At 42.7% G+C, this 16,707-nt stretch overlaps 2 protein-coding genes across 10 annotated transcripts in view; both read right to left on the bottom strand.

The window, feature by feature from the left end:
• The window catches only part of LOC140290202 (NLR family CARD domain-containing protein 3-like), a 556,114-nt gene that overhangs the window by 145,344 nt on the left and 394,063 nt on the right, over nucleotides 1-16,707 (bottom strand). For 3 of the 5 annotated variants that reach the window (XM_072379329.1, XM_072379334.1, XM_072379332.1), the window contains 3 exons: nucleotides 16,020-16,181; nucleotides 1,343-1,389; nucleotides 704-1,216 (listed from right to left, as the gene is read on the bottom strand). In XM_072379329.1, the coding sequence (XP_072235430.1) occupies nucleotides 704-1,216; nucleotides 1,343-1,389; nucleotides 16,020-16,181 (722 nt within the window). Of the gene's footprint in view, nucleotides 1-680; nucleotides 1,217-1,342; nucleotides 1,390-16,019; nucleotides 16,182-16,707 lie in introns of those variants that run through there. The other 2 variants (XM_072379331.1, XM_072379333.1) reach the window with 2 other exon arrangements.
• LOC140290593 (NACHT, LRR and PYD domains-containing protein 3-like) overlaps nucleotides 1-16,707 on the bottom strand; it is a 120,232-nt gene that overhangs the window by 56,424 nt on the left and 47,101 nt on the right. The gene's annotated exons all lie outside the window — the stretch shown is intronic.

The raw sequence follows: 16,707 nt of genomic DNA, 5'->3' as shown, positions 1-16,707 counted from the left end.
ACCAGACTACACAGAATGAAACTAATGGCAGATAACAGCTGTTGGAAACGTAAAAAATATTTACACTGTTTTTGGGAATGTTCTCTGGTTTAACCTTTTTGGACTAAAATCTTGGACGTTCTGAGTGCACAGTCTGGTTCAGAGGTCCCCCAGACTCCAGAGCTGTGTTTATTGGGAGACAGATCTCAAATGTCAGACGTCCCAAAAGGAGTCTTTACACTTGTGGTGGTTGGTCTTGTGACAGCATGCAGGATCATCTTAAGATATTGGAAGACCACAAAGTGTCCAGAGTTAAACGAGTGAATTAAATCATATGGCGGACACAGCCTCTTATGAGGCCATGCTCAGCAACATGAAAGGGAGCAGAGACATTGATTGGGACAGCTTCTGTGACTCATTGAAAATAATTAAGGCCTCTGTGTGATCCAAAGGATGAAGTTTTCTGTTTTGTTTTTTTTGTGTGTTTTTGTGGATTTCCTGGATTACTAGATCAACCTAGCTGATGTATGTTTTCCGAGTGTTAATTTAATACTGTATCATGCATGCAATGTATAGATTTGTTTGAGGGTGCACTAGCCTTTTTCTGTCTGTTTTGTTTCTGTTTTTCGTCAGATTATGTTCTGAAAATCAATAAAAACTTGTTCAACAGTGATTCTCTGACAGGAGGACAGTCTTTATACTCAGCACAGAGTCACTGAGGAACCAGGTAAACAGAACCTTAATCCAGGATGCAGAGGTTCTTCAGTGAATGTGTTGTTGAAGGTGTGGAGGTGGATCAATGTGTCAGAGGAGACTCTGTAGAAGGACAGAGTGCCAGCAGGACGGTCCACATACACTGCTGCTCTGTGGGAGACAGAGGAGGCGGAGGAGGAGGAGATGGTTGTTTTTATCTTATTGTGACAGACAGAGTAACCTCCATCAGAGCAGCTCAGACTCCAGGACTGATCATTCCATCCAAACACACAGTCACTGCCTCCTCTCCTGCTGATTCCTCTGTAACTCACTGATATATAAACTCCTCCTCTCCACTCGACCTCCCAGTAACAGCGACCAGTCAGAACATTTCCACACAGCAGCTGAAGACACCAGCTATCAAATCTGTCTGGATGATCAGGATATGACTGAACCTCCTTCACACATGTCACCTTCCTGTTGTTGTCAGACAGTTTCAGTTTTCTGTTCACTGTGTTTGTGTTGATTGTGAGCTGACAGGAATCTGATGGAGAGAACAAACACAATCCAGCTGCAGTTATTGATCTATCATCTGTTCACTTTGATCAATGAGTGATGTGACAGTGTGAAGATGGTTGAATGTCATGAATCAGATGAAGAACACACTTACACTTCCTCAGACCTGGTGTCAACCATCGTTCTCCAGCAGGCTCCACCCTGAAAGGAGGAGGGGAGGTCAGAGCTCAGAAAAATTAGGAAAGAAAAGAAAGTGAAGAACAACGGATGGAAGGAAATATGTCTGAGCTCATTCTGAAGTTTAAAAGCACCAAATGTTTTCTGCAGTCAGATGATGGAGATGAAGTTTCTGTCTCTGAAATCAACTCTTCAAGTTTGGAAGAATTTTCACTTTGATTTTTCACTCATTTCTGAATCCAAATATGAGCTTTAAAAATTCTAATGAAATCACTTCAGTTACTGACATTATGGTGTCTCCTGATGGTCACATTGTTTCTGCTGACTCCTCCTCTCAGTATGTTTCAGGGCAGCCAAACATCCAGATCCTTTCTCAGACCCATTGGTCCATCTGAATGCTGCACAGCCAGCCAGGGGAAGACATTCCTCTAGAAAAGTTAGACTAGAAACACTCCCCCCATTCCACCCTCCACACTGAACATTAAAGGCTCACAATAAGATCAGAGGAGAATTGTGTAATTGTCATTGTTTAACCACTGCTTCCTGTTTACAGGAGTCAAACAACTGTCTCACTAGACTGGTGTTGGTGCCTACAAGAAGCACTATGCCTTTATACTTCACCGTATCTGGACACACCAAAGTCAATGTATCAACAGTCTGAGGCACGCCAGCGACACTTTCAGTGAACTCAAGCCTGATTGGTAGGTAACTATCATAAGGGTATTAGTGAGAACTTAACCCCCATATCTCAAGATTCTCGAAAGGCTGAACAGCTAAATGTTTCAAGTAAGTGTTGTAAAAACTCCTGTACAAAATAGTGACTTGTGATCCACTATCTAACAATGCTTTTGCATACATTCCCTCTATCAACACAGGTACAATAGAGGTTGGTCCTACCAGGCCTTGTGGTAAGTAGGACGTTGCAGCAGATGAACAGTTTGTGGAATGAAATTCCTTTGGAGCTCCTTGCCGTTCCTTCGCTGAGCTCCGGCAGTTTCCCTGTTTCTCATGCCTTCTCAGCAGTTTCTGATGAACTTTTCTCAAGTCCTCAGAGCCTTGGCATTCTCTCCTTGTATGCCCATCTTCACCGCACTTATAACAAAAGATGTCTGATGTGAGGGACATAAAAGTCTGGACTTCAGGCGGGGCACTCGCAGAGTAGCTTATCTAGCCGATACAGAAAGGCAGATAGTTTTTCTCCATCTTTTTGATAAGCATGCCTGAACCTATTGTCTGAAAAGTTTGCTTATTATCAGTATATTAATATCACGGCCAGAGAGGCCTTTATACATCAGAACTTCACTGAGAGAAGAGGGGAGACAAAGAGAGCTGTGTTTTCAAGAGGAATGTTATCTCCACTCTGATCAAAATAAGTTGATGACTCAGGAGATATACCAGGTCGCTTCACGTGAAAGCTAGTAGAAGATTGTATGTGTGTGTGCCACCAAATAAAAGAGCAAGGGAGGCAACCACTTGTTGGAGAACTCTTGCGAAGCTGCAGAGAGAAGGTTTGTGTGTTGTTCTCCGCTTGCAAGTGAAATACTGAGGCCTCTGAGGATTTTCTTGGTTTCATGCCGTTGTCTGTGAGTGAATTTTTTTGGTCCTCCGAGCCGGTTGCCAACATTTCGTACGAGGGTTTCCACCGGGAGTGCCGAAACTCTGTTGACTGTGCACAGCCCGATTCGGTCGGAGGAAAGACGCACAGGGCTAAAATTCTCCGTTCGCAAGATAAGGCCCTTTCCGGGAGAACTCGAACGCGAATGATGGCATCCAAGCACAGTTTTACGACAGACAAAACTGTCAGTGGATAAGACCAAGAAAGAAAAACAGCTGAATTGTGAGTAATGTCTTTTGATATTGAATGTTGCAACTGAGTATAGAAAAAGGAAGGAGGGTTGAAAGTCCCTGCCTAAAGTAAGGTAGGTTTAAGTCCCAGCCTTAGAAAAAGGAAGGAGGGTTGAAAGTCCCTGCCTAAAGTAAGGTAGGTTTAAGTCCCAGCCTTAGAAAAAGGAAGGAGGGTTGAAAGTCCCTGCCTAAAGTAAGGTGGGTTTCAGTCCCAGCCTTAGAAAAAGGAAGGAGGGTTGAAAGTCCCTGTCAAAAGTAAGGTGGGTTTAAGTCCCAGCCTTAGAAAAAGGAAGGAGGGTTGAAAGTCCCTGCCTAAAGTAAGGTAGGTTTAAGTCCCAGCCTTAGAAAAAGGAAGGAGGGTTGAAAGTCCCTGCCTAAAGTAAGGTGGGTTTCAGTCCCAGCCTTAGAAAAAGGAAGGAGGGTTGAAAGTCCCTGTCAAAAGTAAGGTGGGTTTAAGTCCCAGCCTTAGAAAAAGGAAGGAGGGTTGAAAGTCCCTGCCTAAAGTAAGGTAGGTTTAAGTCCCAGCCTTAGAAAAAGGAAGGAGGGTTGAAAGTCCCTGCCTAAAGTAATGTAGGTTTAAGTCCCAACCTTAGAAAAAGGAAGGAGGGTTGAAAGTCCCTGCCTAAAGTAAGGTGGGTTTAAGTTCCAGCCTTAGAAAAAGGAAGGAGGGTTTAAAGTCCCTGCCAAAGGGTACCTATTGTCTGTATGTCTATTGTATTTTGTGTTTTTTATTGTGATAAGTGTATCAGTATTTGTACTGTGCATTTGCGCTCGTGTGGAGGAGCCGTTTTGAGTTTGTATGAGCGAATGGAACAAGTGATCGGAACGGAGTTTTGTTGAATCAGCAGAGTAACAGAAACCTAATGGTGTCAAAAAAGTTATTGACTGTTGAAGTAGACAAAGTCGGACGTTCATTAAGGATAAATATAGTAATAAAAGGGGAAATGTGAATGGTACAATAGACAGGGAGGGGGATTGTAAATTTATGGAGCAGGATTTATGGAGCCCTGGTTCATGTCAATACCTAAATCATTGGAAAAGAAAATTTGTTTTTTGGGGAAAATTGTCTGTCCCTCAGTGCCAAATGCTGGTGAACAAATGAAAAGATAAAAATAAAAATAAAGGCCAAAAACAGAAGGGAACCAAAACCACTACTGCAAAAGTGTGGTTGGCTGAAGTTCATAAGAGGAAGTCAGGGGTGGAGAAAAGAAGAAAGGAAAAAGGCACAATATGTGCTGTTGTCCGTCTTGAAGACAATGAAACAACCTGCTCCCCCCGTTTCTGGTAATTTCGCCCCGTCATACTTTGTATCCAGATCTTAGTGGCGCGGGAGCAGCGGGAGGGGAGTCACCGACTCCTGTGACGTAGTGTTGGGAAGTTCGACTCTTTGGGCTGAATCTGTACTCTCGAACAGTAAATTGAACGAATCTTTGAACGAATCATTTCGTTCATTTTTCAGCAGGTGGCGCTGTAGTCCTACTGTGGGCGTTGCACAAAATGGCCATGGTTCTAAACACGTAACACTGAAGGCAACATAGTTTGCTTCAGCTGAGCTAACAAAATACTATACACAAAATGCCACAAACAATTCAAACCATGTAAAAACCTGGGAAAGCAAATACACAATAAGGTGACTTGTGTCTGTATCCTCCCTGCCTTTGTTGTTTAAAGCCTGACACTGACTCGGTAGCTGTCACGTGACAAATGAACGAACGAGAACGATCCGTTCAGCCCTGTCACGTGACAGCTTGTAGAGGACAAGTGAATGTAAAACTCACATTCATTTAGACAATTAGTAACACAATTAAGTGAGAAAAAAAGTAACAATAAGTTCCCTAAAATGTTACATAGTGCATTTATTGTGTCTTCAGATCAAATCAAACATCATTAATTTCCTCCTGTTTCTCAGTCTACAGTAGAGCCCTGTGCGGGACTGTTTTCTTCACCCCGCTCCCGCTGAATTTCTGACCATTACCGCCCGCAACGTGTGTTACACTCCCGCAAAACTTTGAGAATTTATGCCCGCACAATAATAGAAATGCATTGATTTTGTGTCTTCTCCCGTCCAGCAGGAGAAAACACGTCATTTTATAGGCTATTAATAAAGATATTCACGGACAATTGAGAAACTTCTCCAAATATCACAGTTGCCTTGCTTTGTCTTTGTGCTGTAAAGACCTTCTTTGAGCTTCCTTTCCACATCATTTATTGACATCCTGTCGCTAGGCTACATCCTGACCTCACAGTGTTTTTAGCCGCCAGCAGTTGAGTCGTGAACCAATCAATACTGTTTCCTGTGCAAGGATCCTAGTCCAAGGAGTTGAGTTGTGAACGAATCAATACTGTTTCCTGTGCAAGGATCCGTAGCCCGAGGAGTTGAGTCGTGAACGAATCAATACTGTTTCCTGTGAAAGGATCCGTCACCCGAGGAGTTGAGTCGTGAGTTGCTGGAATCACGTCACACAAAGATGATGCGCCAAGATGTGTGCAAGAAATTAGTCTTATTCGACGATCTTGTAATTTGAATGGAGCAGAATGCCAAAGTATTATGATGGCCCTATTAAAGGGGGATTGGTTGAGAGTTAGTGGGGATTGGGACTCCATGGCCCGAAGGGTGGGGAACGCCCCGCCATTGCCATTGGCACATGAAAGCGCTGAGGTCACACAGCGGTGGGAGGCCCTATGTGAACGAATCACTCGCATGTTCGTGTGAAGGGCTGACTATGCTAAAATAGGCCAAACCACACAAAAAGAGGGAGAAGCTGTCAGAGTTTAGACCTCGCTTTGAACAGGTGTTCATGACAAATAGTGGGATACCACAGGATGCAGCGGAGGATGGCCCTTATCAACAGCAGCTAAAAAATGCTTTGCTGTCTGGCATGAGACCTGAAATTAAAGAGTGGGTGACTAAACATTTCGTTCACCTCCCCACATCCACTCTTCCTCAATTTATGGATCAGGTCATACATGCAGAAAAAGTGGTACAGAACAAAAAGAAGAACAGAGGAAAGAAAGCTGATGCGTTTGTGGCAGACAGCTGTGATGATTATGGGGGAGGAGATGCAGATGTGTTTTATATGGAAGGTCCAAGCTGGGACAACAGAGGAAGAGGTTTCCCCAGAGGAAGGGGAAGAGGAAGATTTTCAGATATAGAATGTTGGTCATGTGGCAGCCAGGACATCTTAGCCGAAACTGTCCTGAAAAAGGGGAACAGCAATGACTAGACAGAGAGCAGCCGAGTGCAGAAAATGGAGAGGAAGAACCACAACTGGAAGATGAGATGTTGGATTTCGCAGATATCTGCACAATGGCATGCCTCAAATTACTTGACTGGTCCAAAGGAGACCATATGTGCTTTTATGTGAATCAGGAGCGTGCCGCACTGTGATGAGAGATGATTGCTACAAGTTTCCCACATCCAAAAATAGCATTTTAGTAAGATCAGCAGGGGGAGAGGTGCAAAAGAAACCTGTCCACCAAAATAAAGATAGAATTTCCAGAACAAGGTGGAAGTTCCTGGGGACAGGTGGTTCTCTCCCCAGCTTGCCCCTTTAATCTTCTAGGACGAGATTTTGTGGCAAAAATTAAAATTGCCATATACCCAGCAGAAAATGGGGGCACGTCACTATGCAGAGGCCTATGTTATGCAAGGCTCTGGGGAACCACACTATCCCTGGTCCTTAGTCTTACCAACTGTCGATGTAGCAGGCACTGCAAAGCAGCTGGCTGATCTGACAGCTGAAGTCACTCGTTGCCCAAAGAGCACCTCTCCCCCAGGCGGTTATCATGTTACAGTGAGGTTTAAGAAAACCACTGGTCCAGATTATGCATTTGACAAGGCTTTTTGTCGATTAGGCCCACAAAGAGTTGTTCTTACTGCATGTTATTGGAAAGAAGACAACTGTTTTTGTTTGTGTACTCTTACCCCGGAAATGAACAAATTGGTGCAATATGGGAAGACACCACATGTGTCCATGGCCATAAATGGCTTGACAGACTGGAAACATTTGAACCAATCGGCAATAGATGTCAATAACGTCATTGACTGGAGACCTGATGAGCAGAAAGGCGGGCATTCAGCCCCTCAACACAGTATTATAGGAAACAGTTAAACTGGGTAGTGATATGTTCCCGACAAATACATTTGGAGGAACGGGTCTGCGTGAACTATGACCCTCACTGCAGAACAAGATCAGGCTTTAGATTCACTGCCATCCAGACTATGGTCCCAAGTCAATGCTGATGTGGGACCGGTGTGGAGGCTGTTATTATTAGGCCAAAGACAGAACACTGGCCTAAGGCACGACGATATCCCCCGAAACCTGATGCAATTGAAGGGATATGTCCTGTGATTACAGATTTACTTAGTAAAGGGATTATTAGACCCTGCTCAGACTCCCCAGTTAACACAGCTATTTTTCTAGTAAAGAAAGCGCCTCCATCTACAGGATGGAGGATGGTACAGGATACGAGTAAATGAGTCTGTAAATGAGTCTGCGATAGTCAGATCCCCAAATGTTCTGGACCCACACACACTGTTAAACAAGTTGTGACCAGAGTCAACTCATTTCTCTGTTACAGATTTGAGTAATACTTTATTTTCCATCCCAATTCATCCAGACTCTCGGTATTGGTTTGCATTTACTTTTGAAGGAAAAAGATACTGTGGAAAATGATGTTTTGAAAGACATACAACAACAAGCACCAGACAGCAAAAGAACTATGTGGTGCAACAAAGGAACAGTTTTGAAAGATGGCATCTACACTTTCTGATGAACTTTTCTCAAGTCCTCAGAGCCTTGGCATTCTCTCCTTGTATGCCCATCTTCACCGCACTTATAACAAAAGATGTCTGATGTGAGGGACATAAAAGTCTGGACTTCAGGCGGGGCACTCGCAGAGTAGCTTATCTAGCCGATACAGAAAGGCAGATAGTTTTTCTCCATCTTTTTGATAAGCATGCCTGAACCTATTGTCTGAAAAGTTTGCTTATTATCAGTATATTAATATCACGGCCAGAGAGGCCTTTATACATCAGAACTTCACTGAGAGAAGAGGGGAGACAAAGAGAGCTGTGTTTTCAAGAGGAATGTTATCTCCACTCTGATCAAAATAAGTTGATGACTCAGGAGATATACCAGGTCGCTTCACGTGAAAGCTAGTAGAAGATTGTATGTGTGTGTGCCACCAAATAAAAGAGCAAGGGAGGCCACCACTCGTTGGAGAACTCTTGCGAAACTGCAGAAAGAAGGTTTGTGTGTTGTTCTCCCCTTGCAAGTAAAATACTGAGGCCTCTGAGGGATTTCTTGGTTTCATGCCGTTGTCTGTGAGTGAATTTTTCTAACACCTCGCCATGAGATCTGGCCCACTCTCTGTAGTACCATAGGCTGTCTCCAGTGCAACTAAATAGTCTGTGGCGGTAGCAGATGGATTACTGACCTTCAGAAACCTAACAATATCAGCAGCAGGTCCCTTCAAACTTTCAACAATGCGCTGCTTCTTAGATGCATCACTACACTGCCACTCACTAATCATTTCAGTGGCCTGCTCCATCCAGGCATCGTATTCTTCTTCGCCTACTGGAACAGGTTTCAAACTAGAAAACAATCTCAGTTTTCTGTAACCAGGCCCATCACCGGGTCCCTGACAACACCTGTCTACCAGCCTACCAATAGCATTCACTAAATCTGTGTTCAGATCAGCTTTTGGTGATTGTTCTTCAGACACAATGAACATCATGTCCTCAAGGGTTTTACCTCTTGGTGTAGTAAGGCCAGCAACTTTGACTGAAAGTCTGCATCAGGACCCTGACTAACAAGACTATGAACTAAGTGTACCGTTCAAGGGCAAGCTTCTCCTACAATGCCTATTTCAGGGGGTACACTATCAGGATCTATGTCAGTGCTGGTCTCAGCTAGTATGAACAGCTTAAGACCAGTGGTGTCTCCACGGCATCCACAAATCCTAGTGCGGCCAAAAGCCTTTACTGTGTCCAGCACTTTCACAATGGTATCATCCACTACATCTATGGGTACATTACTCAATACAATGGCGTGGGAGAAACTGATATTCACTTCCTCGCTCCATTCCACAGCCTTGTTAAGCTCCATGTTTGAAACAATGCAAGCACTCAACAATAAGAGCACAAAAAAACTTCATGGTTTCATAAAACTTACTGTTAAACACACTGTTCCTTGGTGTAGAAAAAAAAAACAACCCCATACCTGCGGTGCCTCCAAAATGTAACCCCTTTTTCCCTTAGTGTTTATAATCTACACTGAGGTCACACTCAATAGAATAAAATAGGTCCTAGGTTCTCAGCTAAAGATGGTGAATTCGCTGTGGGTCTTAATTAAAACAGGGCACTTCATCACTAGAGTGTAAAAATAGGAAAATAACTAGCGCGGTGCCTCCACTGAAAACTTACTATGCTATGTGAGCACTAGCAAAAATTATGTAAGCCCTCAGAAATACAGATTACTTAAAAAAAAAGTTAAACCACAATATGTAAAGGTAAAACACAAACATTTATTTTATACCTTTAAAATGTAGATATACTTCAGATATTAAAAAAACAAAACAGAAAAAAACAAACAAAAACACTTCCTGTATGCTTTTATCAAAACAATAATCCCTAAATATTGTTCACAGTTCACATAGATGATAATTAAACCAGGAAAAGTCATACAAGCCAAGAATAAGCCAAGCGCTTGGATAATTTCCCTAACCGTTGGGGCCCATTTGTTGCTTTGGTGTACATGAAGATTTATCCAGTTATGAAAATAATTAACTTTGAGACCGGGACAGTCACATAGTCCAAACACAATCCCGTGCCTGTATCCTGCACTCGTTTTATTCCAATGTCAAGTAATCACGCAACCTCTCGTTGTAGAGACAACATGGCGGTGTATCCCGCCAGGCTACAGAGTGATGTCCAGACAGCTCCTTGCGCCAACTCCCGTAGCTCCGGCCACCTGCGACCCGTCCTCGTCCTCTGCTGTCGGCTCGTCCGGTCTGTCCTCACGGCCGCACGAATGTCCCGTGGAGACTTCCTCTTGTCCATGTTGCGAAGCAGTCTGGTTCTCTGCCACCGAGTTACTAGCAACAAGGCAGAGCCAATGACGGAGCTCACGCTGTCGCGGCCTCTGCTCTTCTTCCCCCAGTGTCCCTCTCTTCCTGTTTCTCTGGAATTCCTTGGATAGTATTTATTGTACTGTCCCCCACCTTTTCTTTCTTTTTCTTCATCCCAGCCAGAGATGGGATGAAGAACAACCAAAACAGCTCCAGTTCAACTTTGGTCTACTTGGTGGGACTTAAGAGTGGCTGGGTGACTGTCAGGAAGAGGAGTCATAGTCCTAAAGTGGATTCAGCATCATCCTGTCCATGTTTCAAATAGATTTTCCCCACTCAGCGACACACCCGCTGATGACAAAACCCTGCTAATTGGCATCTCTATAGTCAGAAACGTGGCATTGGCGACACCAGCTATCATGTCAATGTATTCCAGGGGCCAGAGCGGGCGACATAGAATCCTATTTAAAACTGTTGGCTAAGGATAAGCGTAAATATGGTAAAATAGTTATTCATGTCAGCGGTAATGACACCCGGTTACGCCAATCGGAGGTCACTAAAATTAATGTTGCATCGGTGTGTAATTTTGACAAAACAATGTCGGACACCGTAGTTTTCTCTGGACCCCTGCCAAATCTGACCAGTGACGACATGTTTAGCCGTATGTCAACATTCAATCGCTGGTTGTCTTGATGGTGGCCAGCAAACAACATGGGCTACATAGATAATTGGCAATCTTTCTGGAGAAAACCTGGTCTGATGAGGAGAGACGGCATCCATCCCACTTTGGAAGGAGCGGCTCTCATTTCTAGAAATATGGACCAATTTATTAGTCATCCAAAAACATGACAACCAGGGTTGAGACCAGGATGCAGAGTTGTAGTCTTACACACTTCTCTGCGGCTTCCCACCTGATGCTGCTCCCCCCTCAATCAAAAAACACAAAAGGAGCAAATCCTCTTGTGCAAAAAAAATTTAAAACAAAAAGTTTAACTGAACAAAAACATCAAACTATTAAATGTGGTTTGCTGAATATTAGATCTCTCCTTTCGAAGTCTCTGTTAGTGAATGATTTGATTTGTGATCATCATATTGATATATTTTGTCTTACAGAAACCTGGCTGCAGCAGGAGGATCATGTTAGCATTAATGAATCAACTCCCTCTGACTATTTAAATGCTCACGTTCCTCGAACCACAGGCAGAGGAGGAGGAGTGGCAGCTATCTTCAGATCAGGGTTACTAATCAGTCCGAGACCCAAGATTAGTTTTAGCTCTTTTGAATCTCTGATTCTCAATTTTTCCCACCCAAAGTGGAAATCACAAAAACCTCTTGTGTTTGTTGTTGTGTATCGTCCACCTGGCCCTTATTCTGAGTTTCTGTGACTTATTCTGAGTTTTTATCACAGCTAGTGCTGAGTACAGACAAAATCATTGTAGTAGGGGATTTTAATATTCATGTAGATGTTGAAAATGACAGCCTAAATATTAACTTTAATTCTATATTAGACTCTATTGGATTTTCTCAAAGTGTCCACAGACCTACTCACTGCCTTAATCATACCCTTGACCTTGTGCTGACTTATGGCATTGAGAGTGAACAGTTAACAGTGTTCCCTCATAACCCTGTCTTGTCTGACTATTTTTTAATAACTTTTGAATTGACATTACTTGACTACATGGTTTCTGAGAAGAATTCTACTTATAGAAGGTGTCTGTCAGAGAATGCTATAACCAGATTTAAAGAGTTGATTTCATCATCCTTTTCTTCACTGCCATGTGCAGACATGACAGAGGACGGCTACCTAAATTTTACTCCAGTAGAACTTGACTCTCTTGTTGACAGCACTATAGTTTCAATGCGTACAACAATGGACAATGTTGCCCCTCTGAAAAGGAAGGTAATCAGAAGAGGTTGGCTCCTTGGTATAATTCACAGCTGCGTGCATTAAAGCAGACTGCAAGAAAGCTGGAGCTCTAATTTAGAAGAGTCTCAATTAGTCTGGAAAGATAGTTTAATGACGTATAAGAAAGCCCTTCATAAAGCTAGAACTGCTTATTATTCATCATTGATAGAAGAGAATAAGAATAATCCCAGGTTTCTCTTCAGCACGGTAGCCAGGCTGACAAAGCGTCCGAGCTCTGTTGAGCCATGTATTCCTTTAACTCTGAGAAGTGATGATTTCATGAGATTGTTTATCAATAAAATTGTTTCTATCAGAGAGAAGATTAATGGAATCCTTCCCACTATTATCACTGACGTATCATCAAGTAGAGCAGCTTTAGAAGTATCCTTAGAACCTGATTTGTATTTAGACGGCTTCTGCCCAATTGATCTCGCTGAGCTAACAACAGCAATAGTCTCTTCTAAACAATCAACGTATTTTAGACCCAATCCCAACCAGACTGTTCAAGGAGGTTTTCCCTTTAATTGACACTTCCATATTGGATTTGATCAATCGGTATTTGTTGACAGGATATGTACCTCAGACTTTTAAGGTTGCTGTAATTAAACCTTTACTTAAAAAACCTACTCTTGATTCAGAAGTGTTAGTTAATTATCGACCTATATCCAATCTTCCTTTTTTGGCTAAAGTTCTTGAAAAAATTGTTGCAGTTCAACTTTGTGATCATTTATATAGAGATAATCTGATTGAAGAGTTTCAGTCAGGATTCAGAGTGCATCATAGCACAGAAACAGCACTGGTGAAAGTTACCAATGATCTCCTCTTAGCCTTAGACTTCAACATGTTACTGGGATTAAAGGAACTGCATTAGGCTGGTTTAAGTCATATTTATCTGATAGATTCCAGTTTGTTCTTGTAAATGAAAAATCTTCCTCACACATTGGAGTAAGTCATGGAGTTCCTCAGGGTTCTGTGCTTGGACCAATTATTTTTACTTTGTACATGCTTCCATTAGGTAACAGTATTAGACAGCATGGCATAAATTTCCATTGTTATGCTGATGATACTCAGCTGTACTTATCTATGAAACCAGATGAAACCAATAGGTTGGTCACACTATAAGCCTGTCTTAAAGACTTAAAGACCTGGGTGACTCAGAACTGTCTGCTTTTAAATTCAGACAAAACTGAAGTTGTTCTCTTTGGTTGTTCTTTCTCGCTTCAGGGAGAAATTGTGTAGTTATATAGTTAATCCAGATGGTATTTCTACAGTGAGGAACCTTGGAGTTATTTTTTACCAGAATTTATCATTTGATGCACATATAAAACTGGTTTCTAGGACTGCCTTCTTTCACCTTCGTAATATTGCTAAAATCAGGAACATCCTGTCTCAGGGTGATGCAGAGAAACTAGTTCATGCATTTGTTACTTCAAGATTGGACTACTGTAATTCCTTATTATTGGGCTGTCCCACATATTCTCTGAAAAGCCTCCAGCTGATCCAACATGCTGCAGCCAGAGTTCTGATGAGAACTAACAGGAGAGATCATGTTTCTCCAGTTTTAGCTTCTCTTCATTGGCTCTCTGTTAAATTCAGAATCGAGTTTAAGATTTTTCTCCTCACATCCTCACATAGTACATCATATCTTAAAGATCTCATTGTAAGATATTTTCCCAACAGAGCACTTCGCTCCCAAACTGCAGGTTTACTTGTTCTTCCTAGAGTTTCTAAAAGTATAATGGCAGGCAGAGCCTTCAGTTATCAGGCCCCTCTCTTGTGGAATAAGCTGCCAGTAAATGTCCAGGAAGCAGACACCCTTTCCACTTTTAAGATTAGGCTTAAAACTTCCCTTTTTGATAAAGCTTATAGTTAGGGATGGCTCAGGTAATCCTGAAACATCCCATAGTTAAGCTGCTATAGGCTTAGACTGCTGGGGGACCTCATCTGTCACACCTTTCCTCACTTTCCTCTCTTTTTCCCCCTGTTTAATTTCTCAATTGATTTTATGTACATGTGACATTATTGTGGTTATTAACTTGTGTTTCCCTGTTCCAACAGATATCCTTTGAATGGCGTTATGGTGTTTTTCCCCCCTCTTTTCCCTCTTTTCTGGCTTCTCAAACCCCAGCTGGTCGAGGCGGATGGCCACCCTTCCTGAGTCTGGTTCTGCCAGAAGTTTCTTCCTGTTAAAAGGTAGTCGTTCCTTTCCACAGTCGCCACAGGCACGCTCAGGACGGGACATTGGACTGAAGACAAGCTTCGGTGCAATCTGTTGGTTTCTTTAGCTAGGATATTATTTTTTCAATTGGCTCTGTATGAATGAATTGGATTATGATTACAATGAATTGAATTCCAATTGGCTTGAATTGGACTCTATTATTTAAGTGCCTTGAGATGACAATTGTTGTAATTTGGCGCTATATAAACAAAATTGAATTGAATTTAATTGAATTGGTTCTCATCTGGAAGGACGGTCAGAACCACAGAAGGGCAGAACTCTTTGGACCTGGTATTGTGTGATCTCTGAGAAAGCTCATCTGCTTCCACAGTCTGACAGCTACACACTACACTAACACAATGACATCAGCCACTGGGACACACAAACACACAGTCAGATGTAGAGCTATCTGGCCTTAAAACGAGCATCAGCTGTAGAGGAACACCTGAGCACAGAGACTGAACAGCAACACAGAACCACGTTAACAGAGGACACACTCAGTGCACACACACTGGCCACTGAGACGGGCCTCTATCAGAGATCATGGCTCCCCCTGTGGAGCAGAGAGGATGTACACAGTCCAACAGCAACACTGCGGAGACACAGCTACACTTTCTAACACAATGTGACTCATTCTAACAGCTGCCTGAAAAGGATCTGAAGAAATGTCCCTTCATATAGCCACAGTTCTCCCTTCTGCCCAGCATGGACAAACTGCCCGTTCTGTTAGGAGAAATGAAGCAGAGCTGGACCAGGCTTTGTCTCTGCTGTGGATGGCTTCAGAGAGCTGTGTGGTGAACCAAGGACTGGATCTGATTCTAAGGGCCACATCTGTCAGCAGGAACATTCAAACACTGAAAAGTCTTCCAGAGCCACGGCAGGATCAGTAACAGAGAATATATGATCAGAGTAATTTCAAACATCCTGAAGATTCAAATGCTTCTCATTTTCTGTGCTGATCATTAGAGACTGAGTGATTTTAGTGTCTCTGACACAGGTGATGGAGCAGTGATCACTAACATCACAAACTCCAGAGGCAGGGGATCTGTGTGCTCTGTCAGTAAGTCTGATATCAAGTCATGTGGAGCTCAGAGGATTGCTGAAGTTTGCTCTGGTGGCTTTATCTCTGAGCTGAAACACATCAAGTTCCACACACTGTTCTTTGACTGTGTTGGAGCTGTCAGAGAGCCGGTCCAGCTGAAGATCCCCCATGTGGGCGTATGGAGGGAGGGACACAGGTCTAATCCACATGTACACATTTCCAGATGTACGGTGAATGTGGTTTTATAAATTATTATTATCTTTGTGCTAAGCTAGGCTAACATGTCCTGGACCCACCTCTGTATCTGATCCAGGGTCAGAGGACCAACAGATACTTCTCACTGTTGTTCCTGCAGATGTTCTCCTTGGAGACCTCCTCCACAAATATCTACTGTTTATGTTCAACCAGTGTTTCTGCTCTGAGCAAAGGAAAAAGGCTCCTACATGTGTGATTGTTCATGTAACACTCAGCAGGAAGCAAAAACACAGGGCTGAGTGCAGGACAGAGAACATGTTTCCAGCTCTTCCTCCTCTATCAGACATTGTGTGTGACTGCAGCAGGCCTCTCCATACCTGAGTTTGTGTGGATCCTTCAGTGCAGCCGTCAGCAGCTTCACTCCTGAGTCTCCTGGATGGTTGTAGCTCAGGTCCAGCTTTCTCAGATGGGGGGGGTTGGAGGTCACAGCTTCAGCCAGAGAAACACAGCCTTCCTCTGTGATCAGACAGCCTGACAGGCTGCAGACAAACAAAACAACGCAGAAACTCTGAGAGAATTGCTCTGAAACTGAAAAAGATGATGATGGAACAATCTGAGATGTTGAGACATTTCAGTCTGAACCAAACTGGTGGATCAGCTTCAACATTTCAAACTGCAGGAGATGTTAACAACATTGAAACATGCTGAAAAGTGTTCATGTTAAATGAAGAATAAAAACATCCTGCATGCTGAACATGTGACTTCACACAGAGGAAAATGGTTCAATCTTTATTCTGCAAACAGGACTTTATTTAAGTTCTTTATTTAGTTTATGTTATTTATCAGATGTGTTTGAAATAACTCTAAAGGTGGTTTTCATCATTTTGCTCCAGTAACAAACAGTTTCAGATAAAAGGAGAAGAAAATATGAACAATCTTCTGTGACAAACAAAGAGGAAAAATGGCAGCAGCGAATGAAAAACCTGAATGAAAAGAAAACCTCTGAGAATTAAAACTTTGCTCACAGTCTGACTGGACCATTTAACAGGAACACCATCCTTGTAA

The sequence above is a fragment of the Leuresthes tenuis genome, unplaced genomic scaffold, assembly GCF_036924035.1.
Source record: "Leuresthes tenuis unplaced genomic scaffold, fLeuTen1.0.hap1 SCAF_1, whole genome shotgun sequence".
Classification (NCBI taxonomy): domain Eukaryota; kingdom Metazoa; phylum Chordata; class Actinopteri; order Atheriniformes; family Atherinopsidae; genus Leuresthes; species Leuresthes tenuis.
This window is presented reverse-complemented; position numbering and strand designations above follow the sequence as displayed.